Here is a 25,422-nt window from a genome sequence, read left to right as displayed (position 1 = left end):
TACCAGCAGTTATCACCATTTTATTCAGTTGCATGTTATGAGCAAAGACTGAATCGATTGGCTTACTGCAGAAATGCATTTTGCATTGCAGATGTTTTTAAATGGCTTTCATGGAGTGCCAGGATAAGTGTAATTTGCATGCAAATATAAAATAAAAAGGGAGGCTGTGAAATCACTTTACCAAAATACAAAATGGTGGAACATTATTGGTCAAAATGGCAGAAATCAGAAGTGAAAATTGCAGAAAGTTTTAGTGTTGTTCAGTTTGAGTTTGTCATGTTTACGGGTTAAAAAAAAAAAACAATGAAATGCTTACCCACAAGCCCCCTTGTGCCAGCGCAACCACAATGACAGCACACAAAAAAAATCACAAAAGGACAAAGAAACAGTGCAATTTAAGTGCTGTCTCTACACACACGTGACTCCATGGATGCCAGATGAGCCTTAGCAATTCTGGATGGGGAATCAAACAGGAGCCCTAACCTCCCAGCCGCTTCTAACTGTCCAGTTACATTAACACAGCAGGCCTCAGAGACCCTGGGGCTGAGACCAGCCAGCCTGATTCCCACAGACCCCACAGTGTTGAGAACCTGAGGTGTTTGATTTTGGAAGAGGAACAGTCAAGTATGTGAAAGCACATGGAATTTGTACAGAGTCCTTGAAGGTTCTCGATTTCCTGCGGGTTTATGCATGTAAGGAAGTCTGTTTTTGTGTAGTGGCTCTGTGTATTCTGTGCAGTGTAAACACAGTCCAAGCTGTGCTGGATAAAACAACATCTGCACTGTTTTCAAAGCGCACGGTATTCCTGTAATCAGAGCGAGTGGGTGGGATTACTAGTTCATTGAATGTAAGGCTTTTTTTGCTAAATGCCTTTAAAATATTATTTATGGTCCTTGAAAACTTTGAAAATAGTCCTTGAAGGTCCATGAAAAGTCCTAAAATTTTGTATTAGAAACACTGTACTGAGGCTTCTTAAACGGCCTTAGGGAGTGTGTACACAGTCTCTGAAAGAGAGTGCAAACAAACCGTGTCCAAGTGAGAGTGCAAACAGGCTGAGTGAATGTGCACACACCGCCGGCGCGGGTGTTTAATTAGGCTGTCCCGCAGGTAGCCGTGAGCCGGCTGTGTCTGAGCGACTGTGAGCGCACGGCCAGCTGAGAGATTGTATGAGACCTGGCCGAGAGAACAAACAGCCTTCTCGATAGTGTGTAAACGGTCCAAACAGAGCGAGTGTGTGAATGCTGTCAGGGTAAGTGTGCTCACAGAGTGAGTGTGTAAGTGTACTGTGTACTCTCTGAAACACTAGGAGGTTCAGGGGATCAGTGAGAGTGTGTGTTACACACCCCCAGCACCCATGGCACACACACTGCATCCTGGAGCTGAGTAAATATGTGAGCTCATCCACCTGCACATGCACTCCAAGAAGAGGATATTTCCTTATGCCAAACGGAATAGACGATACACAGGTATCTGGGGCAGGACGCGTGTGAAGCAGGCTTTGTCTTTGAGTGCTAAATCCCTGACTGAGGGAGTGTCTAAACAGAGGAGAAAAGCCAGGAGACGTCATTGGAATAATAATAGATATTCGTACGAACATTATGTTTATATTTCAGTAAGTTTAGCCTCAGAAGTTTCCGTGGGGGTGTATCCTGGCCCAGTGGCTGCGCAGCAGAGTGTGTATTTAGAGCTTCTGCGTAATGGGGAGTGGCCTGGTGTAGGGTCTGTATTTAGACCAGCTGAGTAGCAGTTTCCTGTGTTTATAACGTCTCAAGTGCTCTTATCAGTCTTTCATGTGAGGGTCCGGGGTTCTGCTCTGGGCTCCGACACGGCCGTCCGTCTCTGAGCGGGCGGGACTTGCAGACGGCCAATCATCACCTCCGATTTCCTCAGTTCGGTGGTCAGCGAGTTCCTCAGCTGTTTGTGGGCCCGCAGACCCCCCCTCCCCCCTCCCCCCTCCCCCATCCCCCTCCCCCGGCACCCGCTCGGGCCGCTGTGACGACAGGAAGTTTATCTGAGTCACTCCAGCGGATGAGGGAGGGGTCTGTAGCCCACGGCCCCTCTCAGAGCGCAGCAGTGCGAGTCTCTGGCAGCACGGCGCTTGTGTGGGGAATGCAGAGAGCGAGGCCGCAGCCGGTTCTGTTTCCTTACCGGAGAACGGGGAGCCCACTGCCAGAACCAAGACGGGAACCCGCCTTCACTGCCCTGGAGTAGGAGGGATACCAGCCTTTCCCCAACCCACGGGGAGATACCAGCCATTGTGCCCCGGCTGGGACAGATAGCGGCTTCTCTGCCCCGCGGACATCAAGAGGAGCAGCAGCTGCGATCGCTAACCCACACTTGAGCCCCGGCTGGAGGAGCTGCCAGCCCGGCCGTGTCTGTCTGGCCCGTGGAGACGGCAGGCTGTCCGCGGCGCGCGCCTGGGGGAGCCGGGAGAGAGCCGGAGGCCGGGTCGCTCTGAGAGTAAGGTCGAAAAATGCCTGGAATGGGAGTGGGAGGGGCTTGGCGCATGCCTGCGCGTCTCTGCCGGTAAATGAGCCGAGTCAGACGGCGAGCTCGCCCGCGCTGCGCGGCCCCAGCCGGCTGTGCGCTGTGCGCTGTGCGTGTCTGCGCTTCACTCCGGGGGGGGCCAGGGGGGGTCTGTGTGTGTGCGGGGTTATCCCAGGCCGCGACGGGCGGCCTCTCCGGTATGCCGCTTAATGTAACAAAGGCAGGTCCCGGTTCGTGTTTAAGTAGAGAGATCCTTAAGTGCGCGGCACTGGATCAAATTCTGCGTCTTTCTCGCAGCGCTGTAAGATAACTCTGTTGTTTATTGGGGAGGTACAATACTGACTTGAAACTAGATCTGTGATGCCAGCCTTGTAAGTTTTATGTAAGCTGTCGCTGTGATACCGTATTAGTCCTCGAGCGAGTCGAGTTTATGTTAGGAGTTTGTCTCCTCTGTTGCTCCTCCACATCTCTCCTGTATCTCTTCCCTGTCTCTCGTGGGTTCTCCTCCGTGCGGAGGTTTGCTCTGGCCGCGGGGCGATGAATGGGGCCTGTGTGTGTGTGTGTGTGTGTGTGTCTGCGCTCGCGGGCGTGCGTGTGTGTGCGCGCATGCGCGCTACGCTGCGCCGGGGGAAAGGCCTGCGATATTTTTATCCGCCTGGAACACAAGCGTCTTTGTTTGGCAGCTGTGAAGGAAATGTTCTGGGAAGCTGACGTCCACAGTGTGGAAACGGTCCCCCCTCTCTCATGCTGTACATGTGACTGAACACACACCAACACCAGCGTTTCTGTGTAGAACGATGAGCCCTCTCTCATCCTGTACATGTGACTGAACACACACCAACACCGCGTTTCTGTGTAGGAAGATGGGCCCTCTCTCATGCTGTACATGTGACTGAGTACACACACCAACACCGCGTTTCTGTGTAGGAAGATGGGCCCTCTCTCATGCTGTACATGTGACTGAACACACACCAACACCGCGTTTCTGTGTAGGAAGATGGGCCCTCTCTCATCCTGTACATGTGACTGAACACACACTAACGCTGGTGTTTGTTCAGAAAGACGGGCCCTCTCTCATGCTGTACATGTGACTGAACACACACTAACGCTGGTGTTTGTTCAGAAAGACGGGCCCTCTCTCATCCTGTACATGTGACTGAACACACACTAACGCTGGTGTTTGTTCAGAAAGACGGGCCCTCTCTCATCCTGCACATGTGACTGAACGCACGCTATGCTAACGCCGGTGTTTGTTCAGAAAGGTGGGCCCCCTGTGGTGGCTGGGGCTTCCTGGGCAGAGGAAGGGATGCGGGCCTCAGGGCAGATTTAAGAATCCGCCGGCGTCCTTAGAGCTAGCTGTCAGAGTCCGGCAGGCGTGTGCTCCAGGAGCCCGGTCCGCCGGTGGCCGGTCCCCCTGCGCCCAGCACCCGACAGAGCAGGTCAGCAAAATCCCTAAAAAGCCAGAGCTCCACGCACGCTGTTATTACGGCGGTGACTAATTCGCCAGCTGTTTCCCCGCTGCTAGGGTACCGTGTACTTACTGTGTTAGCTTTGAAGGAAACCACGCGCAGAGCTGCTTCCTCCAGCCCCAGCCAAGAACAACACCCATAGCAGCGCTACCACAATGATGTGTGTGTTGGAAGCTATTATTATGTGTGCTGCGTCTAAAAATATTACAGTCTCTACCTTTTATGGCTGGTTGCGTTTTCTTGAACGCCAGCGCAGCATCTTACAAAACGGTTGCCATTCAAAAGAGTGTGTGTGTGTGTGTGTGTGTGTGTGTGTGGGGTGTTGTGTGTGTGCATGCATGTGTCTGTGTGTTGGGTGTTCGTGTGTGTGTGTGTGTGTGTGTGTGTGTTTGTGGGGGGGGTGTTGTATATGTGTGTGTGTGTGTTTCAGAAGGAAGGAGGAAGGTCAGATTCTCCTCTCTGAAACACTAGGAGGTTCAGGGGATCAGTGAGAGTGTGTGTTACACACCCCCAGCACCCATGGCACACACACTGCATCCTGGAGCTGAGTAAATATGTGAGCTCATCCACCTGCACATGCACTCCAAGAAGAGGATATTTCCTTATGTGAAACAGAATAGACGATCTATCTGGGGCAAGTGTTTATGCCAAGCATGTTGTGCCAGTACAAGTTTTATTATTTTAACATCTTTATTGATATTTTTCACAGGGGCGCTGTTCACCACAACGAAATACAGAAGTAAATGACATGATGCCTAAAATAATACAAAAACAAAATAATGGCACTGCAGAGCAGAAGTACTGCAACATCATTGCTGAATGTTTATGACATGGGACCGACTGTACATTCAGTGTGTTTACACTAGCTTGGAGAAGGACTACTTTAGATTTCTCTAAAATACGTATATCCTGATAATATCCTGTTTTTTTTAAGTGGAAAGGCTTTACCCAAACCTATCCTTCTCAACTGCAGTCGGTCCCACAAGTAGAACGCATCTTTTCTGTTCAAAGTAATGTTGGAGTCATTCCCAAGCACCAGCAATCCAAGGCATGACGGAATTTTCAAAGTGGGTGCTGTGAGATCCCTCCAGGGGTGCCTCGTAGGAGTTTCAAAAAATATTAGTGGAATTTCTTTAATTTAGAGAATTTGAATGTTTGTTTTAGGCCCCGCTTTTTCTGGTTAACGTAAATACTTAAGTGCGTGTTTCAAGCGCCACCATGTTCATGAATGCAACCCTGTTTTCACTGCCTAGCCTGCGTGCCCTGGGTAGCTATCGAACATAACGTTCACAAAAATAAAACAAACAGGCTATAGTTAGCAATGGTCAACTAGTTGGCATCTCGTTTTCTTTGCCAATATGAAGTGATGCATGGTCGGCACTATGGACTGGTATTGTATGGGCCTCTATGGTTGCTCGCTTTGACTATATCTGCATTGAGAATTATCATTTTGAAGTTTTGGACAATACTGAAATTTATTTATGGGCTATTGTACCATCTTCCACTATGCTTATTAATCTAGCGCTGTGAATTACATCGCTGATACAACACGCTTTATTTGCTAATTTATTGAAAATTTCGGTCAGTTTTGCAAGTTGAGAATTTCCCAGTTGTATGAAAACATATTTTGAACAATATATCAGTGTCGTTTTGTGTTATACTACACCCTTGTGGACGTCACAGCATATTATGATATTGCATTTTGCGTCAGACAATATACATATGCAAATAGTATTCAGATATATTCACATTCATACCAGTTTTAGACTTTTAAATTCAAATGCAGTTTCATGCCAAAGTTTCCTGCACATTCCTCGAAATTTAAGTTTTGTTAAAAATGATAAAACATAGAAATCATACTGTTAATTAAAAAAAAAAACTGATTTCAGATCACTATGGAGCATTTGTAAGCCCAACTGATTTCAATTCATAATGGAGCATTTGTGAGCTCATAATGCAAATATTAGAACTTTAAGATGTTGCGAACTGCGACACTTTATTCACATTGCAGAATCTGTGCAGTGTTGTTTTCGTGTGCCATGGAAATGTAAATACATTACTGTTAGGCTAAAGATGGCCTGGCCGCCAGCTGGGGAGTTTCCCCCGATGTCAGCTGGGATGACGTCAGCGGCCCGGCCGCTTGGCGCTGTCTGGCCCCCCTGCCACGGACCCTTGGCTCCTCTCCGCGGTCACGTCGGCGCGCTCTCCGCGCCAGCACAGAACAGACCCCGCCCCCCACCTCCGCCCGCGGCACAAAGGGTCGCGACCCCTCCGGTCCTTTCCCACAGCGGTCCGTCCCCATGACATCACTGGCGTCCCGGGAGAGCGGGGGCCGTGGGCTGGGACGCGCGGTGCAGCTCTCTCTCTGTGCCCCCTCCTCTGGGCCGGCTCCTCTGGGCCGCTCTCTTTCTCCAGCCCGCTGCTAGCTTTAGCCCCTGGGGGAATTCGCCTGTGCGACAAATGCAGAAGATTCATTATTAACCCTTTGAGGACTAGGTTTTTTGGAATGTGTTTTTAAATTTTTTTTTTTTCCAAAGTCAGTCTTCTAGAACATTGCTTTCCATTACCAGTAGTGAGTGTGACATCAGCATTAGAATGTTCAGTTAAGAACATTCTAGTCACATGTTTGTGATCTTACACTTTAAAGGGTTAAATGGCCCAAGGTGTGTCTTCTCAGTCTGTTTGTTGGTTGGACTGTGGTGCAGTGCATTGTGTTCAGTGTGGAGGAAGTTAGCTCAGACTCGAATGTCCTTCCTGCTCTTATTAGGACAGACTGCCCCAGACGTCCCTGTGCTGGAGGGCCGAGAGGCCTGGTCCAGGGTGTTTGCGTCTCTGTCCTGTTTGCCCAGGGAAGGGAGCCTGCGTTTAAATCCGGCTCTCCTCTCTCCCCCAGATCATCACGCCGTGCCGGAAGCTGATCCTGTGTGCGGAGAACAGGAAGGAGATGGAGGACTGGATCGCCGCCGTGCGCAGCGTGCAGAACCGCGAGCACTTCGAGGTGAGGCCCGCTCAGGCGTGGGAGCCAACTTTCCCCCCGGGTGTCCCCGACCTCCGAACTCTGACCCTCTGCCCCCTCTCCCCCCCGCGCAGTCCACCCAGTACAGCATGGACCACTTCTCGGGGATGCACAACTGGTACGCCTGCTCGCACGCGCGCCCCACCTACTGCAACGTGTGCCGCGAGGCGCTGTCGGGGGTGACCTCACACGGCCTCTCCTGCGAAGGTAACCGCCGGGCCCCTCCCCCCCCTCCGCCCCCCAGACCAGCGCAGAGCTCTTGAGCGGCTGGTCCGCAAACACAGGGCCTTTTGCAAAGGCTGTGAAGATAGAACTGCTCTTCTGGAGATTTCACAGGCACAGCTTTTCTGAAGAGGCTGAATTGGGAGCTTTCTTGTATGTGATTACAGTGGGTCGTGATTACAGCTTTTGTCATTCATTCTTGCGCGCCCTGACGTGAACGTTGCCATGGCAACGCCGCTGTATGTGGTGTATTTCTGCAGTGGAAAGGCTGTTCACCTGCAGCACAGGCCCAAAGAGGCCCGCTCACGCAGCCCGGTGTGATTTAACTGCGCAGTCTAATGTCTGCGCCGCATCGGAATGGTGCAGCACTCTTAGCCTTGGGGAGGATACTGTGGTGGGGGTTCACCCTGTTGGCATGTAGTGTGGTAATATGCTGGAGTGTAATGTGGTGGGGGTTCACCCTGTTGGCATGTAGTGTGGTAATATGCTGGAGTGTAGTGTGGTGGTACTGTGTCGCAGTAGCACAGAAGGTCGTTGGGCTCTGTTTGAACCGCTGGTCTGACGGACTTCCTGTTCCGCAGTGTGCAAGTTCAAGGCGCACAAACGCTGCGCCGTCCGGGCCACCAACAACTGCAAGTGGACGACGCTGGCGTCCATCGGGAAGGACATCATCGAGGACGAGGACGGGGTAAGGGCAGCGTGGGGGCGGACTCCAGCGCTGCACAGACACGCAGCGCGGCGTGCTTCCTTACGTCTGTGCTGTCTCTGTGTGTCTGCAGATCTCCATGCCCCACCAGTGGCTGGAGGGCAACCTGCCGGTCAGCGCCAAGTGCAGCGTCTGCGACAAGACCTGCGGCAGCGTGCTGCGCCTGCAGGACTGGCGCTGCCTCTGGTGCAAGGCCATGGTGCGTGTGTCTTATATGGAGTCAGAGACTGCTCATCAGGCAACCAGCATCAGGCTGGTGAAGCTGAGTGCTATGCTGTGGCAGTGTTTCTGTGGGGCGTGTGATGTGTGTGTAATGTGTGTGTGTGTGTGTGTGTGTGTGTGTGTGTGTGTACTGCATGTGTAATGTGTGTGTGTGTGTGTGTGTGTGTACTGCATGTGTAATATGTGTGTGTGTGTGTGTGTGTGTACTGCATGTGTAATGTGTGTGTGTGTGTGTGTGTACTGCATGTGTAATGTGTGTGTGTGTGTGTACTGCATGTGTAATGTGTGTGTGTGTGTGTGTGTACTGCATGTGTAATGTGTGTGTGTGTGTGTGTACTGCATGTGTGATGTGTGTGTGTGTGTGTGTGTGTGTGTACTGCATGTGTAATGTGTGTGTGTGTGTACTGCATGTGTAATGTGTGTGTGTGTGTGTGTGTACTGCATGTGTAATGTGTGTGTGTGTGTGTGTGTACTGCATGTGTATGTGTGTGTGTGTGTGTTGTACTGCATGTGTAATGCCTGTGTCTGTCTCGCAGGTGCATTCGGTGTGTAAGGAGCAGTTGTCCTCTAAGTGTCCGCTGGGGCAGTGCAAGGTGTCCGTTATCCCCCCCACAGCCCTCAACAGCATCGACTCTGACGGTGAGCCCTCCTCCTGCCCCTTCTCTCGCCCTGGCCATGCTTAGCGCTGGTCTTAGCCTCCAGGGCTCTGTAATCAGAGAGCCCGCAGAGCTGCTGGTTCAGCTGCTGATTGGCTGGCTGTGCACTGACCCCTCCTCTCCCCCCCCCCCCCCCCAGGCTTCTGGAAGGCCAGCTGCCCCCCCTCCTGCACCAGCCCCCTCCTCGTCTTCGTCAACTCCAAGAGCGGAGACAACCAGGGCGTCAAGTTCCTGCGGCGCTTCAAGCAGCTGCTCAACCCCGCGCAGGTCTTCGACCTGATGAACGGGGGGCCGCACCTGGGGTGAGACGCCAGCCCGAGCGTGCGTGCGTGTGTGTGTGTGTGTGTAAGAGAGGGTGTTTGTGTAAGAGAGTGTGGACTGTATGTGTAAGAGAGGATGTATGTGTTAGAGAGCATGCAGAGTATTTGTGAGAGGGGGCGTGTGTCTGTGTGTTTGTAGCTGTGTCAGAACTCTCTTTTCTCTGGCAGTCTGCGGCTCTTCCAGAAGTTTGACACGTTTCGGATCCTGGTGTGTGGGGGAGATGGAAGTGTGGGCTGGGTCCTGTCAGAGATCGATACACTGACTCTGCACAAGCAGGTAGGCCAGTCCTGTCCTATTCTCTATAGAAACTCACTGCAGAAAGGCCAGTCCTGTCCTATTCTCTATAGAAACACATTGCTGGTAGGCCAGTCCTGTCCTATTCTCTATAGAAACTCACTGCAGGAAGGCCAGTCCTGTCCTATTCTCTATAGAAACTCATTGCTGGTAGGCCAGTCCTGTCCTATTCTCTATAGAAACTCATTGCTGGTAGGCCAGTCCTGTCCTATTCTCTATAGAAACTCATTGCTGGTAGGCCAGTCCTGTCCTATTCTCTATAGAAACTCATTGCTGGTAGGCCAGTCCTGTCCTATTCTCTATAGAAACTCATTGCTGGTAGGCCAGTCCTGTCCTATTCTCTATAGAAACTCATTGCTGGTAGGCCAGTCCTGTGCCATTTTCTCAGTTTTTTCCAAAAGACCTTTCATACAGTGTGAAATAGTTTTTCCAGCTTCCCTAGTTCTGATTGGGGAGACAGTGCTCTCTTGTGGACATTGCAAACACTGAGCTATCTGAACTCCGACCAGGCTGCCTGTGCCTAGGGAAGCGATAGCTTAACTCACTTTTTATTTATAGTGCATTTTTCATTGGTTTTCAAATTTTTTGTAAAATGCATGTACTATGTATATGGAAATAAACAGCTGGAATTTAGTTGGACATACCTGGCCTACATCTGGCAGGCCTTCTACAGGGCTGTTATGATCATCACATCCTGCCTGATACTTTGCACTGTTTTACCATAGTACCAGTAAAGGAACTATGTAATTGATACCCATGGTATTGTACCATTCATGCTTTTCTGTACAAAAAAGCACAATACATTGGGGTCCCAGCCCGTACAGTATATACGCATGTCTTGTGTGAGTCCGTAGGTCTGTGTCAGTGTATAATACCTACTTATAGCAATTAGTTTTTTGTTTGCGAATGTACTTAGCTGTGTGTAATAGAGCATGTGCTTTAGAAAATGTACTTTAGAAACTGTTGTATGTAATGTGTACATGCGTGTATCATATTCATTTAAAGCAGTTCATTATAATAGTTGGGGGACTGGGCGTGTAACTGAGGTTGTGGATCCAGTTCTTCGGGTGGGACCTTGCCCTTGTACCCTTGCTTCAGTGACTATCTATCTGTATGAATGGATTGTGTGTTCAGAATGTAAGCAGTGTGAGCTGCTTATGATAAGAGCATTAATGCTAGATGACTAAAATGTAAGTGTATGTTGGAGCTGGCGTGTGTTACTGTGTTATTTTTACGTGGGATTAGGTGTATGCTGTGTGTCAGAGTATGTAAATAAAACTGATGTGCGTAATTAAGCGTGTGTGTGGAGGTGCAGGTGCTTGCACAAGTGTGTGTGCATGATTGCGTGTGTGGGAGAGAGAGAGAGATTATGTGTGTGTGTGTTTGTGTGTGTGTGAAAGAGATTAGTTGTGTGTGTGTATAAGTTTTTATGTGTGTGAGTGAGATTAGTTGTATGTGTATGATTGTGTGTGTGTGCGTGTTTGTGTGAGAGAGAGATTAGGTGTGTGTGTGAGAGAGACAGAGAGAGAGAGATTAGGTGTGTGTGTATGTGTGTGTATGAGAGAGAGAGAGATTAGTTGTACTGTACGCGTATGCGTGCGTGTTTACTGACGGTCCGGCCTGCTCTGGTGGCAGTGCCAGCTGGGCGTGCTGCCGCTGGGCACGGGGAACGACCTGGCGCGCGTGCTGGGGTGGGGCTCCGCCTGCGACGACGACACGCAGCTGCCGCAGATCCTGGAGAAGCTGGAGAGGGCCAGCACCAAGATGCTGGACAGGTGAGGGGGCGGGCCTGAGGGAGCAGCCAATCAGGAGGCAGAAAGAGCAGAGTGACAGGCTTCAGAGAGCATTAGCACACCAGAGAGCGTTAGCACATGCAGGAAAGAGGCTGGCACACCAATTGTGAGAGAGGAAGACTGCTGAGACCGGACAGGAAGAGCGGTGAGACAGGCATGAAAGCTGTGGATTGGAGTTGAGAGAGTATAGTGATAGGAGGCCATAGTTGCATGTACAAGTAGAGCTGTTAGTGTTGAGGGAGAAGAGGTGGAGAAAGACCTGATAAATCGTTCTTCTTCCCAGGTGGAGCATAATGGTGTATGAGACCAAGTTTCCACGGCAACACTCCAGCTCCACGGTGACGGAGGACTGCAGCGACGACTCGGAGGTAGCCAGTGGCACCTTCAGTATGCACAGAGGTCACTTCCCCTTTCTTATTAGAGCAGTTCTAACCCCTGGCCTTGCTGTGACGCAGGTGCAGCAGATCCTCACCTACGAGGACTCAGTGGCCGCTCACCTGTCCAAGATCCTCACCTCAGACCAGCATTCTGTGGTCATTTCATCTGCAAAGTGAGTCACTCCATTCATGAGTCTGTTTCTGCACATTTGTGTGTGTGTGTGTGTGTGTGTGTGTGTCTGTGTTCGTGCATGTGTGTGTGGGGGCCTCTTTGACCTTTCTGTATGTGTTTGGCTTGTCTTATTTTGTGTATTTGTTTGTGTGTTTGTGTGTGTGTTCTTCAGGGTGCTGTGTGAGACAGTGAAGGACTTCGTGGCTCGGGTAGGAAAGGCGTATGAAAAAACTCCGGAGAGCTCTGAAGAGTCGGAAACCATGGCCAAGAAGGTGAGTGCTGTAACCCGTGTGCGCTGCTCTGATTGGTGCTTTGGCTAATGAGCGCTCTGATTGGTGGAGCGGTTGCTGAGGGGTCTCTTATGGCCACAGTGTGGAGTGCTGAAGGAGAAGCTGGACTCGCTGCTGAAAACGCTGAATGAGGAGGCGCAGGCCTCCACGGTCCTGTCCACCCCGCCCCCCACCATCGAGGAGGAGCAGGAGGAGGGGGAGGGCGTGCTGGTGCCCCCCCACTCCACACCCCCGGCGCCGTGCTCGCCCCGAGCCACGTCGGCCATCTTCAAGCCCCGCGAACAGCTCATGCTCCGAGCCAACAGTCTGAAGAAAGCCATCCGACAGATCATTGAGCACACAGAGAAAGGTAAACACTTACAGACAGGTGAAACAAACAGAAAGATAAAACACTCACAGAAAGGTAAAGCACTCACAGAATGATAATACACTCACAGAAAGATAATACACACACAGAAAGGTAAAACGCACACAGAAAGGTAAAACACTCATGGAAAGATAAAACACACAGTATGGTAAAACAAACAGAACGATAAAACACAGCAAGGTAGAACACAAAGATAAAACGAACAAAAAGGTAAGACCAACAGAGAGAAGTAAAAGCGTCTGTTTCACTCACTTTCCCTCGCTCAGCGGTGGATGAGCAGAACGCTCAGACGCAGGAGCAGATCTTCGCTCTGGCGCCGGAGGAAGAGGTGGTAGAGGAAGAAGAGGAGGATGACGAGGAGTGCCGGGTTGAGGACAAGCTGTCGCTGCAGTCCTCGTACAGCGGGAACGCAAAGGGGCATCCTGCACGCAGAGGTGTCTTACCGTTCCTCTTTCTAATCTGACATGTTTCGGCAGCACCGCCTGACAAACCGCACTGTAGCCCTGAGGACAGCAGCTCCCGAAGCATGTGCAGCTGGCTGTGATGCTCAGATCAGTGGTCACTTGTATTTGCTGGCTGTGTGTGAGTGCCAGTGGGGCTGTCATGAGAGGCCTCAGTGAAGGCTTCTGCCCCTGTGCGGCAGGCTGGAGGCTGTTCCTGTCAGATCAGCCGCACTACAGAGCAGCGATGCTCAGGTCTGGCCCTCGAGGCCAGTATCACCGCCCCTCTCATCAGGACTGAGTTACACCTATTTAAGCCTTTAAGCAGTTTGATACTGAATATGCATTTATTTAAATGTAATGGTGTTATCAGAGACATTATGCAGTCCTCTGTTTCTGTGTAAATATTAATTCGTCATCAATTCATCGTATTAATTATTTGCAGCGGGTCGGAAAGAAGGTGGAAGTCAGTTATGTTCCGTAACTCTACTGCCTGTAGGAGGGGTCACGCTTAAATGTGGGCGGAGTTGGTTTCCTGTGTTGATCCCTGCTGACACTCCCCCATTCCATGCAGCGTCTAAATCACCATGCGAGAAGCTCATCCGCAAGGGTAGCCTGCCCTTGGGCAGCTCCGCCTCACTGCCGGCGCAAACAGGAAGCCGGGACAACATGCCAATGCTCAACACCAAGATATTATACCCAAGTACGGCATTTTCAGTCTGTCCTCAGTTTCTCTGGCCTGCTCTTTATGTTTCAGGTGTGGTGTTAATGTCTGTAAATGTGTTCAGGTGTGGTGATAATGGCTGTAAATGTGTTCAGGTGTGGTGATAATGGCTGTAAATGTGTTCAGGTGTGGTGATATCGGTTGTAAATGTGTTCAGGTGTAGTGTTAATGACTGTAAATGTGTTCAGATGTAGTGTTAATGACTGTAAATGTGTTCAGGTGTAGTGTTAATGATTGTAAATGTGTTCAGGTGTGGTGATAATGTCTGTAAATGTGTTCAGGTGTAGTGTTAATGATTGTAAATGTGTCCAGGTGTGGTGATAATGACTGTAAATGTGTTCAGGTGCGGTGATAATGTCTGTAAATGTGTTCAGATGTAGTGTTAATGACTGTAATTGTGTTCAGGTCTCAGGGCGGGGATGTCCGGATCCCTCTCCACCAGTTCTGTAATCAGCAGGTTGCTGGTCAACGCCGACCCGTTCAACTGTGACCCGGAGAACCTGTGAGTGCTCAGAGCCTTCCTCTTCCTCTCACCCGTGCCCCTCCTCTTCCTCCTCCTGCTCCTCCTGTCCACCTGCAGTCCCTGTGTTTCAGCCCAGAAGTGCTGACGTCCCTTTTCTTTCTGTTTCAGTGACTGTTACACAGAAAAGTGTGTCATGAATAATTACTTTGGAATTGGGCTCGACGCAAAAATCTCTCTGGACTTCAACAACAAGCGAGACGAGCACCCGGAGAAGTGCAGGTAAGTGTCCTGTGTGACGGTCCAGTGGTGACCCCCTCCCCCCCCCCTCCTCCACTGCCCCATAGCGTGCCCCCCTCCCTCCCCACTGCCCCATAGCGTGCCCCCCTCCCTCCCCACTGCCCCATAGCGTGCCCCCCCCCTCCCCACTGCCCCATAGCGTGCCGTGCCACGTCCCTGCCACCCCCCCCCCTTCCCTCCCGGCTCCCACGCTCCCCTCTTCCCCCAGGAGCCGCACAAAGAACAGGATGTGCTACGGAGTCCTGGCCACCAAGGAGCTGCTCCACCGGACATACAGGAACCTGGAGCAGAGGGTGCTGCTGGAGGTGAGCCCCGCCCGCCCCCCCCTCCCCCTGGGCTTACAGCGCCTTTGTGCCGCTGGAGTTTATCTCCGATCGGCTGCGGCCCCGCCCGGCCCCGCCCGGCTCCCAGGGGACGCTGACTGTTGTGTGTGCCCGCAGTGTGACGGGCGGCCCATCCCCCTGCCCAGCCTGCAGGGCATCGCCGTGCTCAACATACCCAGCTACGCCGGCGGGACCAACTTCTGGGGCGGGACCAAGGAGGACGACGTACGTTCTGCCCTGTGTGCGTGTGCGTGTGCGTGCGTGTTCGTGTGTGTGTGTGTGCATGTGTGTGTGTGCGTGCGTGCGTGCGTGCGTGCGTGCGTCACTGTGCCTGTTTGCGTTTATGAGATCGGCAATTTCGGTTTTCACCGGCATTTTATTTGCCGATACAGAGAGTTCATTACACAAACGGAAAAACAAACAAAAATCTTCACCAGGCACGTATAATGAGCTACGGTACAAAGCTTCTCAGCTTCAGCTGTCTGCTTCTTCAGCTGTCTGCTTCTTTAGCTGTCTGCTTCTTCAGCTGTCTGCTTCTTTAGCTGTCTGCTTCTTCAGCTGTGTGCTTCTTCAGCTGTCTGCTTCTTTAGCTGTCTGCTTCTTCAGCTGTCTGCTTCTTCAGCTGTCTGCTTCTTCAGCTGTCTGCTTCTTAGCTGTCTGCTTCTTAGCTGTCTGCTTCTTCACTGTCTGCTTCTTCAGCTGTCTGCTTCTTCAGCTGTCTGCTCTTAGCTGTCGCTTCTTAGCTGTCTGCTTCTTCAGCTGTCTGCTTCTTTAGCTGTCTGCTTCTTTAGCTGTCTGCTTCTTCAGCTGTCTGCTTCTTCAGCTGTCTGCTTCTTCAGCTGTCTGCTTCTTCAGCTGTCTGCTTCTTCAGCTGTCTGCTTCTTCAGCTGTCTGCTTCTTTAGCTGTCTGCTTCTTTAGCTGTCTGCTTCTTCAGCTGTCTGCTTCTTTAGCTGTCTGCTTCTTTAGCTGTCTGCTTCTTTAGCTGTCTGCTTCTTTAGCTGTCTGCTTCTTTAGCTGTCTGCTTCTTCAGCTGTCTGCTTCTTTAGCTGTCTGCTTCTTTAGCTGTCTGCTTCTTCAGCTGTCTGCTTCTTTAGCTGTCTGCTTCTTCAGCTGTCTGCTTCTTCAGCTGTCTGCTTCTTCTAGGTCTGCTTCTTAGCTGTTGCTTCTTAGCTGTCTGCTTCTTCGGTCTGTTCAGCCTTCTGTCTGCTTTTTTAGCTGTCTGCTTCTTCAGCTGTCTGCGTTGCTTCTCAGCTGCTCTAGTGTCGCTTCTTTAGCTGTCTGCTCTTAGCTCTGCTTCTTAGCTGCTGCTCTTCAGCTGTCTGCTTCTAGCTGTCTGCTTCTCACTTCCAGTTTTGCTGTCTGCTCTCAGCTGTCATGCTGTGCCTTAGGCTGCCTTTAGCTGCTGCTTCTTAGCTGTCGCTTCAGCTGCGCTCTCAGCTGTCCTAGCTGTCGCTCAGCTGTGCTGTGGCTCTTAGCGCTGCCTAGCTGTTGTCTTCAGCTGCCATGCTGTGTCAGCTTAGCGGGCTTCGTCTTCTTGTGCTGTGTGAGTTCCCAGTCCGAGCTCTCACTATGGAGAATGAGCACACCTTTGGGACCTGGGCTGATTCGCTAACGCAAGCCAGGTGTGTGTGAGCCCACTCAACGAGTAGGGGTGGCTCCGGCCGGCCACAATTACCAATGGCTATTGGGTTATAAGGTGCTCTTAAACAGAAGCGTGAGCGTAAACAGTAACCCTGGCTAGCGCAGGGCTGCCTGTGTGTGAGAGTGATGGTGGCGCAGGCCTGCCTGTGTGTGAGAGTGATAATGGCGCAGGGCTGCCTTTGTGTGAGAGTGATGGTGGCGCAGGGCTGCCTGTGTGTGAGAGTGATGGTGGCGCAGGGCTGCCTGTGTGTGAGAGTGATGGTGGCGCAGGCCTGCCTGTGTGTGAGAGTGATAGTGGCGCAGGGCTGCCTGTGTGTGAGAGTGATAGTGGCGCAGGCCTGCCTGTGTGTGAGAGTGATGGTGGCGCAGGGCTGCCTGTGTGTGAGAGTGATAGTGGCGCAGGGCTACCTGTGTGTGAGAGTGATAGTGGCACAGGCCTGCCTGTGTGTGAGAGTGATGGTGGCGCAGGGCTGCCTGTGTGTGAGAGTGATAATGGCGCAGGCCTGCCTGTGTGTGAGAGTGATGGTGGCGCAGGTTCTGCCTGTGTGTGAGAGTGATGGTGGCGCAGGGCTGCCTGTGTGTGAGAGTGATGGTGACGCAGGGCTGCCTGTGTGTGAGAGTGATGGTGGCGCAGGGCTGCCTGTGTATGAGAGTGATGGTGGCGCAGGGCTGCCTGTGTGTGTGAGTGATGGTGGCGCAGGACTGCCTGTGTGTGAGAGTGATGGTGGCGCAGGGCTGCCTGTGTGTGACAGTGATAGTGGCGCAGGGCTGCCTGTGTGTGAGAGTGATGGTGGCACAGGGCTGCCTGTGTGTGAGAGTGATGGTGGCGCAGGCCTGCCTGTGTGTGAGAGTGATGGTGGCGCAGGGCTGCCTGTGTGTGAGAGTGATGGTGGCGCAGGGCTGCCTGTGTGTGAGAGTGATGGTGGCGCAGGGCTGCCTGTGTGTGGGAGTGATAGTGGCGCAGGGCTGCCTGTGTGTGAGAGTGATGGTGGCGCAGGGCTGCCTGTGTGTGAGAGTGATAGTGGCGCAGGGCTGCCTGTGTGTGAGAGTGATGGTGGCGCAGGGCTGCCTGTGTGTGAGAGTGATGGTGGCGCAGGGCTGCCTGTGTGTGAGAGTGATGGTGGCGCAGGGCTGCCTGTGTGTGAGAGTGATGGTGGCGCAGGCCTGCCTGTGTGTGAGAGTGATGGTGGCGCAGGCCTGCCTGTGTGTGAGAGTGATGGTGGCGCAGGGCTGCCTGTGTGTGGGAGTGATAGTGGCGCAGGGCTGCCTGTGTGTGAGAGTGATAGTGGCGCAGGGCTGCCTGTGTGTGAGAGTGATGGTTGCGCAGGACTGCCTGTGTGTGAGAGTGATAGTGGCGCAGGGCTGCCTGTGTGTGGGAGTGATAGTGGCGCAGGGCTGCCTGTGTGTGGGAGTGATAGTGGCGCAGGGCTGCCTGTGTGTGGGAGTGATGGTGGCGCAGGTTGATGATGTTTCCTCCCTCTCTGTGCAGACCTTCACGGCTCCCTCCTTTGACGATAAGGTGCTGGAGGTGGTGGCCGTGTTCGGCAGCATGCAGATGGCCGTGTCGCGTGTGATAAACCTGCAGCACCACCGCATCGCTCAGGTGAGTGCCCCGCCCTGCCCGCTGTGTGTGTGTCTGCGCTCTGCAAGCTTCAACCGGACTGTGGGTCTGTGGTCTTCAAGCTTCAACCGGTCTGTGGGTCTGTGGTCTTCAAGCCATCCTCTACTGCTCTCCTCATACTGTGGGGCTGCCAAACCTGACCCGCAGTGCTCACTGTCGCCCCCTGCAGTGTCGCACAGTAAAGATCACCATTCTTGGGGACGAGGGTGTGCCAGTGCAGGTGGATGGAGAGGCCTGGATCCAGCCCCCTGGATACATCCGGATTATCCACAAGAACCGGACGCAGACTCTAACCAGGGACAGAGTGAGTAACACATGCACGCATGCACACACACATGCACACACACACACACATGCACGCACGCACACACACATGCACACACATGCACGCACGCACGCACACGCACGCACACTCACATGCACGCACGCACACACACTGCACACACACACATGCACGCACGCACACACACACACACACACACACATGCATACACACACACACACACACACTCAGATCATTGCGGGTCGGATGTGAGAATGTGAGAATCCTCGCTCCTCCAGGCCTTTGAGAACACGCTGAAGTCTTGGGAGGACAAGCAGAAGTGTGAGTTCCCCCGGCCGTCGTCCCAGCATGCACTGCAGCCTGAGACCGTGTCTGAAGAGGAGGCGGCTCAGATCAATCTGTTTGGCCAGGCAGCTGGAGCGCTCATACACAGGTGAGACGCCTGGAATTCCGCACACCCACTCAGACGCGCATGCACACAAGCACACGCAGAAGCACACACCCTAGTAATTTGAACTGTTGTTGAGTATTAGAAAGAGTAGTTCAATAACCGACTGATTCTTTATGTCCACCTGTGCGTGTGTGTGTGTGTGTGCGTGTGTGTGTGTGTGTGTTCTGCGTGTGTGTGTGCGTGTGTGTGTGTGTGTGTGCGTGTGTGTGTGCGTGTGTGTGTGTGTGCGTGCGTGTGTGTGTGCGTGTGTGTGTGTGTGTGTGTGTGTGTGTGTGTGTCTGCGCTCAGTATCCGGGAGATTGCGCAGTCTCAGCCCAGTCTGGAGCAGGAGCTGGCTCATGCAGTGAACGCCAGCTCTAAGGCCATGGACGTGGTGTACGCCAAGAACACAGAGGTACTGTACGAGTCTCAGCTCCACAACTAAGGCTGAGCAGAGTCTGAACTGCAGCGTTGTGGTTCAGGCTGCTGATACAGGGGCGGGTATGGGCTGCTGATACAGGGGCGGGTATGGGCTGCTGATACAGGGGCGGGTATGGGCTGCTGATACAGGGGCGGGTATGGGCTGCTGATACAGGGCCGGGTATGGGCTGCTGATACAGGGGCGGGTATGGGCTGCTGATACAGGGGCCGGTATGGGCTGCTGATACAGGGCCGGTATGGGCTGCTGATACAGGGCGGGTATGGGCTGCTGATACAGGGGCGGGTATGGGCTGCTGATACAGGGGCGGGTATGGGCTGCTGATACAGGGCCGGTATGGGCTGCTGATACAGGGGCGGGTATGGGCTGCTGATACAGGGGCGGTATGGGCTGCTGATACAGGGGCTGCTGATACAGGGGCGGGTATGGGCTGCTGATACAGGGGCCGGTATGGGCTGCTGATACAGGGCCGGTATGGGCTGCTGATACAGGGGCGGGTATGGGCTGCTGATACAGGGCCGGTATGGGCTGCTGATACAGGGGCGGGTATGGGCTGCTGATACAGGGCCGGTATGGGCTGCTGATACAGGGCCGGTATGGGCTGCTGATACAGGGGCGGGTATGGGCTGCTGATACAGGGCCGGTATGGGCTGCTGATACAGGGCCGGTATGGGCTGCTGATACAGGGCCGGTATGGGCTGCTGATACAGGGCCGGTATGGGCTGCTGATACAGGGCCGGTATGGGCTGCTGATACAGGGCCGGTATGGGCTGCTGATACAGGGGCGGGTATGGGCTGCTGATACAGGGCGCGGGTATGGGCTGCTGATACAGGGGCGGGTATGGGTTGCTGATACAGGGGCGGGTATGGGCTGCTGTACAGGGCCGGTATGGGCTGCTGATACAGGGGCGGGTATGGGGCGCTGCTGGTACAGGGCCGGTATGGGCTGCTGATACAGGGAGCGGGTATAGGGTCTGCTGATACAGGGGGAGGGTATGGCGCTGCTGATACAGGGGCGGGTATGGCTGGCGTAGGCTGCTGATACAGGGCGGTATGGGCTGCTGATACAGGGCGGTATGGGCTGCTGATACGGGGGCGGGTATGGGTGCTGATACAGGGGCGGGTATGGGCTGCTGATACAGGGCGGTATGGGCTGCTGATACAGGGCCGGGTATGGGCTGCTGATACAGGGGCGGTATGGGCTGCTGATACAGGGGGGGGTATAGGGCTGCTGATACAGGGCCGGTATGGGCTGCTGATACAGGGCCCGGGGATGGGCTGCTGATACAGGGCCGGTATGGGCTGCTGATACAGGGGCGGGTATGGGCTGCTGATACAGGGGCGGGTATGGGCTGCTGATACAGGGGCGGGTATGGGCTGCTGTACAGGGCCGGTATGGGCTGCTGATACAGGGGCGGGTATGGGCTGCTGATACAGGGGGGGGTTATGGGCTGCTGATACAGGGGCGGGTATGGGCTGCTGATACAGGGGCGGTATGGGCTGCTGATACAGGGCCGGTATGGGCTGCTGATACAGGGCGGTATGGGCTGCTGATACAGGGCGGTATGGGCTGCTGATACGGGGGCGGGTATGGGCTGCTGATACAGGGGGTATGGGCTGCTGATACGGGGCGGGTATGGGCTGCTGATACAGGGGCGGTATGGGCTGCTGATACAGGGCGGTATGGGCTGCTGATACGGGGGCGGGTATGGGCTGCTGATACAGGGCGGTATGGGCTGCTGATACAGGGGCGGGTATGGGCTGCTGATACAGGGCGGGTATGGGCTGCTGATACAGGGCGGTATGGGCTGCTGATACAGGGCCGGTATGGGCTGCTGATACAGGGCCGGGTATGGGCTGCTGATACAGGGGCGGTATGGGCTGCTGATACAGGGGCGGGTATGGGCTGCTGATACAGGGGCGGGTATGGGCTGCTGATACAGGGGCCGGTATGGGCTGCTGATACAGGGCGGGTATGGGCTGCTGATACAGGGGCGGGTATGGGCTGCTGATACAGGGCGGTATGGGCTGCTGATACAGGGCGGGTATGGGCTGCTGATACAGGGGCGGGTATGGGCTGCTGATACAGGGGCGGGTATGGGCTGCTGATACAGGGCCGGGTATGGGCTGCTGATACAGGGCCGGGTATGGGCTGCTGATACAGGGGCGGGTATGGGCTGCTGATACAGGGGCGGGTATGGGCTGCTGATACAGGGGCGGGTATGGGCTGCTGATACAGGGGCGGGTATGGGCTGCTGATACAGGGCGGTATGGGCTGCTGATACAGGGGCGGGTATGGGCTGCTGATACAGGGCCGGTATGGGCTGCTGATACAGGGGCGGTATGGGCTGCTGATACAGGGGCGGGTATGGGCTGCTGATACAGGGCCGGGTATGGGCTGCTGATACAGGGGCGGTATGGGCTGCTGATACAGGGCCGGTATGGGCTGCTGATACAGGGGCGGGTATGGGCTGCTGATACAGGGGCTGCTGATACAGGGGCGGGTATGGGCTGCTGATACAGGGCGGGTATGGGCTGCTGATACAGGGCGGGTATGGGCTGCTGATACAGGGCCGGTATGGGCTGCTGATACAGGGGCGGGTATGGGCTGCTGATACAGGGCCGGTATGGGCTGCTGATACAGGGCCGGTATGGGCTGCTGATACAGGGCGGGTATGGGCTGCTGATACAGGGGCGGGTATGGGCTGCTGATACAGGGGCTGCTGATACAGGGCGGGTATGGGCTGCTGATACAGGGCGGGTATGGGCTGCTGATACAGGGGCGGGTATGGGCTGCTGATACAGGGGCGGTATGGGCTGCTGATACAGGGGCGGGTATGGGCTGCTGATACAGGGGCGGTATGGGCTGCTGATACAGGGCGGGTATGGGCTGCTGATACAGGGGCGGTATGGGCTGCTGATACAGGGCCGGTATGGGCTGCTGATACAGGGGCGGTATGGGCTGCTGATACAGGGGCGGGTATGGGCTGCTGATACAGGGGCGGTATGGGCTGCTGATAGATGGTCTTATACGTGTGTGTGCTTCCCTCAGCAGAGTCTGAACTGCAGCGTTGTGGTTCAGATGGTGAGCAACGTTAAAGCCCTTCATAACGAGACAGAGCTGCTTCTGGCCGGGAAGATGTGCCTGGTGAGTTTCACAGCTGTGTGTGTGTGTGTGTGTGCGCCATTGTATATGTGCTGAGGTGTGTGTGTGTGCGCGCTGATGTATATGTGCTGTGGTGTGTGTGTGTGTGCAGTTGTATATGCGCTGAGGTGTGTGTGTGTCTTTGCAGTTGTATGTGTTGCGGTGCGTGTGTGCAGTTGTATATGTGCTCAGGTGTGTGTGTGCAGTTGTATAGGTGCTGAGGTGTGTGTGTGTGTGTGTGTGTGTGTGTGTGTGTGTGTGTGCAGTTGTATAGGTGCTGAGGTGTGTATGTGTGTGTGTGTGTGTGCAGTTGTATATGCGCTAACCTGTGTGTGTGTCTTTGCAGTTGTATGTGTTGTGGTGCGTGTGTGCAGTTGTATATGTGCTCAGGTGTGTGTGTGCAGTTGTATAGGTGCTGAGGTGTGTGTGTGTGTGTGTGCAGTTGTATATGCGCTAAGCTGTGTGTGTGTCTCTGCAGTTGGACCCTCCTCAGAAGGAGCAGCTAAGCGATGCCCTGGGCAGTGTGGGTGTGCAGCTGCGCAGACTGGCAGACATCGCCTGGCTGTGCCAACTCATCGAACCCTCAGACGATGAGGTACCCACTCCAACCCCGCCCCGCCCTAAATAACCCCTGCCCCCCCAGTCTGAGCTGCGGCTGACCCTGTGACTCGTGTGTGCAGGTGCACCTCGTGGACTTCTCCAAGCGCAACCGCAGTGCCAAATTCCGCCTTGTGCCCAAATTCAAGAAGGACAAGAACAATAAGAACAAGGAAACCAGTGCCAGCCTGGGGCTGCCAGGTACTGTGTTCACAATAAGCCCTCTCTCTTCCTCTGTGCGTCTATCTCTCCTTGCTCTCTCTTTCTTTCCCTCCAGAACTTTGGTCAGATTTCAAAACTGAAATTGTAACTGTACGAAAAGTGTGTCACTGGTTTGGTCCTCTTCTAGAATGTACACTATTTGACCAAAAGTACCTGGACACCCCTTGATCTGGGGTTGTTTTCATGGTTTTGGCTAGGCCCCTTAGTTTTGGTGAAGGCAAATCTTGATGCTACAGCATACAATCACATTCTAGATGATTTTCTGCTTCCCCAACAGTTTGGGGAAGGCCCTTTCCTGTTTCAGCATGACAGTGAGATCGGGCATACAGCAAGGTCCACTTGGAAATGGTTTTGTCGAGAACGGTGTGGACTAGCCTGCAAAGAGACCTGACCTCAACCCTAGTCGGCAAGCCAACTGTGAGCCAGGCCTAATCGCCAAAACAGTGCCTGACCTCACTAATGCTCTTCTGGCTGAATGGAAGCAAATCCCTGCAGCAATGCCCCAACCTTGTGTATAAAGCCTTCACAGAACAGCGGAGATTGTTATAGCAGCAAAGGGTAGACCAACTCCATATTAATGCCCATAATTTTTGATGAGATGTTAGATGTCAGGTGTCCACATTACTTTTGGCCGTGTAGTGTATGTGGCGGTGAATATGTATGTGTCCTGGATTGACCTCTAGAGATATGGAGTTTTTATCACTAGTGACACTCTTTCCTATAAATGAAATCATTTCTTGTTCCTGATATTTCATGTTGGTGCTGTTTCGTGGTGTGTTGTGCAGGCAGTGGGGTTTGTTTGTGAGGGATGTGTATGAGAGGGATTGTGGGATTACTGTACTCTGTTATGTAACTTAGCTCAGTGTTCGGTTTAGTGCTGAACTCTGTATCCCAGCTGGCCTGGTGCTACTCACCCACTGATTGGTTCAGTTGATGGGATGAATGACTGTAGTAGTGCAGTGTGGTTGTGCTCCAGAGAGTGGCGCTGTGGTGCAGTGTGGCAGCGATATCTATGGTGCTCTTCCTTCCTGCAGTGCACCAGTGGGGCATAGAGGAGGTAGCAGCCTGGCTGGAGCTCATCTGTCTCACAGAGTACAAGGAGATCTTCATCAGCCATGACGTCCGTGGTGCCGAGCTTCTGCAGCTGGAGAGACGCGACCTGAAGGTGAAGGCTCTCTCGCCCTTTATAGGAGTGTGTGCGCGCGCATGTGTGTGTGCGTGCGCACGCGTGCATGTAAGCACATGTGTACATGTAACCCTTCAGTTCTGTTTCTTATGTTAGTAATATTTGAGCTCTATGTGCATGAATTATATATGGTACAGTCCACAAGTATTCTGACGGTGACAGTTTTTGTTGTTTCTAAAATGGGGGTGTAAAAGGGCTTTAACTCCCACTCAAATCACCCAATATGTATGCAAATAGCCCCAAATTAAAACTGCATGTTCATTGTTTCCTTTAAAATCCATTGTGCTGCACTGGAATACAGCCAGAGCAACAAGAAATGTATCGCTGTCCAAATACTAAGGACTGCACTGTATGTTTATAAGTGTGTTTAATCCCTGAGCTGTCTGTATGATTTGTATTTGATTTAGTGTGTTTAATCCTTATTGTGTTTGTATCTGTGTTGTGTTTGTGTTTGTATGGTACAGGATCTGGGGGTGACTAAAGTGGGTCACATGAAGCGGATTCTGCAGGGGATCAGGGAGCTCAGCCGAAACAGCAGCGCCAGCGAGGCCTAGCGCCCTGCTCCCCGGCCCGCCCCGGCCCTGCCCGGGCCCCGTCAGCCCGTCGAACGCACGCAGTGCTGCTGTCCTCACAGGGACCAAACACGTCGCAGACCTCCAGAATCATGAACCTCAGCAAATACTGAGCGGACCAATTAAATCAGTGCCTTTCCTCCCCCCAGCCTGGAGCAAACCAGCCTACACTGCCCCTGACCTCTCACCCAGATTCTCCCTGTAATATGAACTCAGACCCGTTACTCCTGACTCTACCTGGTAGTCTCACCCAAATTCGGTGTCTGCATTTCACTGACTGGTTCCCATTGAACACTGCCACCTGCAGGGAGATCAGGGAGTTGTTGCCTTGATCGGAACTTCTTGATCGGTATTCTGATAGTTGGAATGGGAAGAGGATGTATATTATTATAATTGACTGTAGGGGGTGCTGTAGTTCATTGTGTTCTCATTACACCTACAGACTGAACCTAGAAAAAAACTGAAAAAGAACTGACTGAAACGTTTTGTATTAAATATATTTATTTCTGTATGTATTTTTGTACTGTGCCAGTTTGTGACGTTGAACTTCTCCAAAGTCTCAGTATTGGGACTTGTACTCAAGCAGTCATCTTCTCGAGGTGCCTCGTTTATAGAACCAGAAACAAGCAATCAGCCAATCAGCTGC

At 53.1% G+C, this 25,422-nt stretch overlaps 1 protein-coding gene across 3 annotated transcripts in view; it reads left to right on the top strand.

Annotated features, from left to right (window-relative positions):
- LOC135235667 (diacylglycerol kinase delta-like) overlaps nucleotides 1-25,287 on the top strand; it is a 29,863-nt gene extending 4,576 nt beyond the window's left edge. Inside the window, exons 1-28 of one of the 3 annotated variants that reach the window (XM_064301407.1) lie at nucleotides 2,018-2,460; nucleotides 6,850-6,954; nucleotides 7,047-7,179; nucleotides 7,776-7,882; nucleotides 7,974-8,099; nucleotides 8,659-8,761; nucleotides 8,918-9,080; nucleotides 9,267-9,375; nucleotides 11,029-11,168; nucleotides 11,470-11,554; nucleotides 11,642-11,736; nucleotides 11,908-12,007; nucleotides 12,107-12,374; nucleotides 12,659-12,826; nucleotides 13,407-13,535; nucleotides 13,962-14,058; nucleotides 14,188-14,298; nucleotides 14,525-14,621; nucleotides 14,757-14,864; nucleotides 17,771-17,884; nucleotides 18,072-18,206; nucleotides 18,464-18,618; nucleotides 18,925-19,030; nucleotides 22,107-22,202; nucleotides 22,678-22,794; nucleotides 22,880-22,997; nucleotides 24,053-24,183; nucleotides 24,669-25,287. In XM_064301407.1, coding sequence (XP_064157477.1) covers nucleotides 6,901-6,954; nucleotides 7,047-7,179; nucleotides 7,776-7,882; nucleotides 7,974-8,099; nucleotides 8,659-8,761; nucleotides 8,918-9,080; nucleotides 9,267-9,375; nucleotides 11,029-11,168; nucleotides 11,470-11,554; nucleotides 11,642-11,736; nucleotides 11,908-12,007; nucleotides 12,107-12,374; nucleotides 12,659-12,826; nucleotides 13,407-13,535; nucleotides 13,962-14,058; nucleotides 14,188-14,298; nucleotides 14,525-14,621; nucleotides 14,757-14,864; nucleotides 17,771-17,884; nucleotides 18,072-18,206; nucleotides 18,464-18,618; nucleotides 18,925-19,030; nucleotides 22,107-22,202; nucleotides 22,678-22,794; nucleotides 22,880-22,997; nucleotides 24,053-24,183; nucleotides 24,669-24,758 — 3,255 coding nt within the window. In that variant the 5' untranslated portion in view covers nucleotides 2,018-2,460; nucleotides 6,850-6,900 and the 3' untranslated portion in view covers nucleotides 24,759-25,287. Of the gene's footprint in view, nucleotides 1-2,017; nucleotides 2,461-6,849; nucleotides 6,955-7,046; nucleotides 7,180-7,775; nucleotides 7,883-7,973; nucleotides 8,100-8,658; nucleotides 8,762-8,917; nucleotides 9,081-9,266; nucleotides 9,376-11,028; nucleotides 11,169-11,469; nucleotides 11,555-11,641; nucleotides 11,737-11,907; nucleotides 12,008-12,106; nucleotides 12,375-12,658; nucleotides 12,827-13,406; nucleotides 13,536-13,961; nucleotides 14,059-14,187; nucleotides 14,299-14,524; nucleotides 14,622-14,756; nucleotides 14,865-17,770; nucleotides 17,885-18,071; nucleotides 18,207-18,463; nucleotides 18,619-18,924; nucleotides 19,031-22,106; nucleotides 22,203-22,677; nucleotides 22,795-22,879; nucleotides 22,998-24,052; nucleotides 24,184-24,668 lie in introns of those variants that run through there. The other 2 variants (XM_064301406.1, XM_064301405.1) reach the window with 2 other exon arrangements.
- The last annotated feature ends 135 nt before the right edge of the window (nucleotides 25,288-25,422 follow it).

This window comes from Anguilla rostrata, chromosome 12, assembly GCF_018555375.3.
Source record: "Anguilla rostrata isolate EN2019 chromosome 12, ASM1855537v3, whole genome shotgun sequence".
Taxonomy (NCBI): Eukaryota; Metazoa; Chordata; class Actinopteri; order Anguilliformes; family Anguillidae; genus Anguilla; species Anguilla rostrata.
Note: the sequence above shows the minus strand (reverse complement) of the source record. Positions and strands in the feature narration are given on the sequence as shown.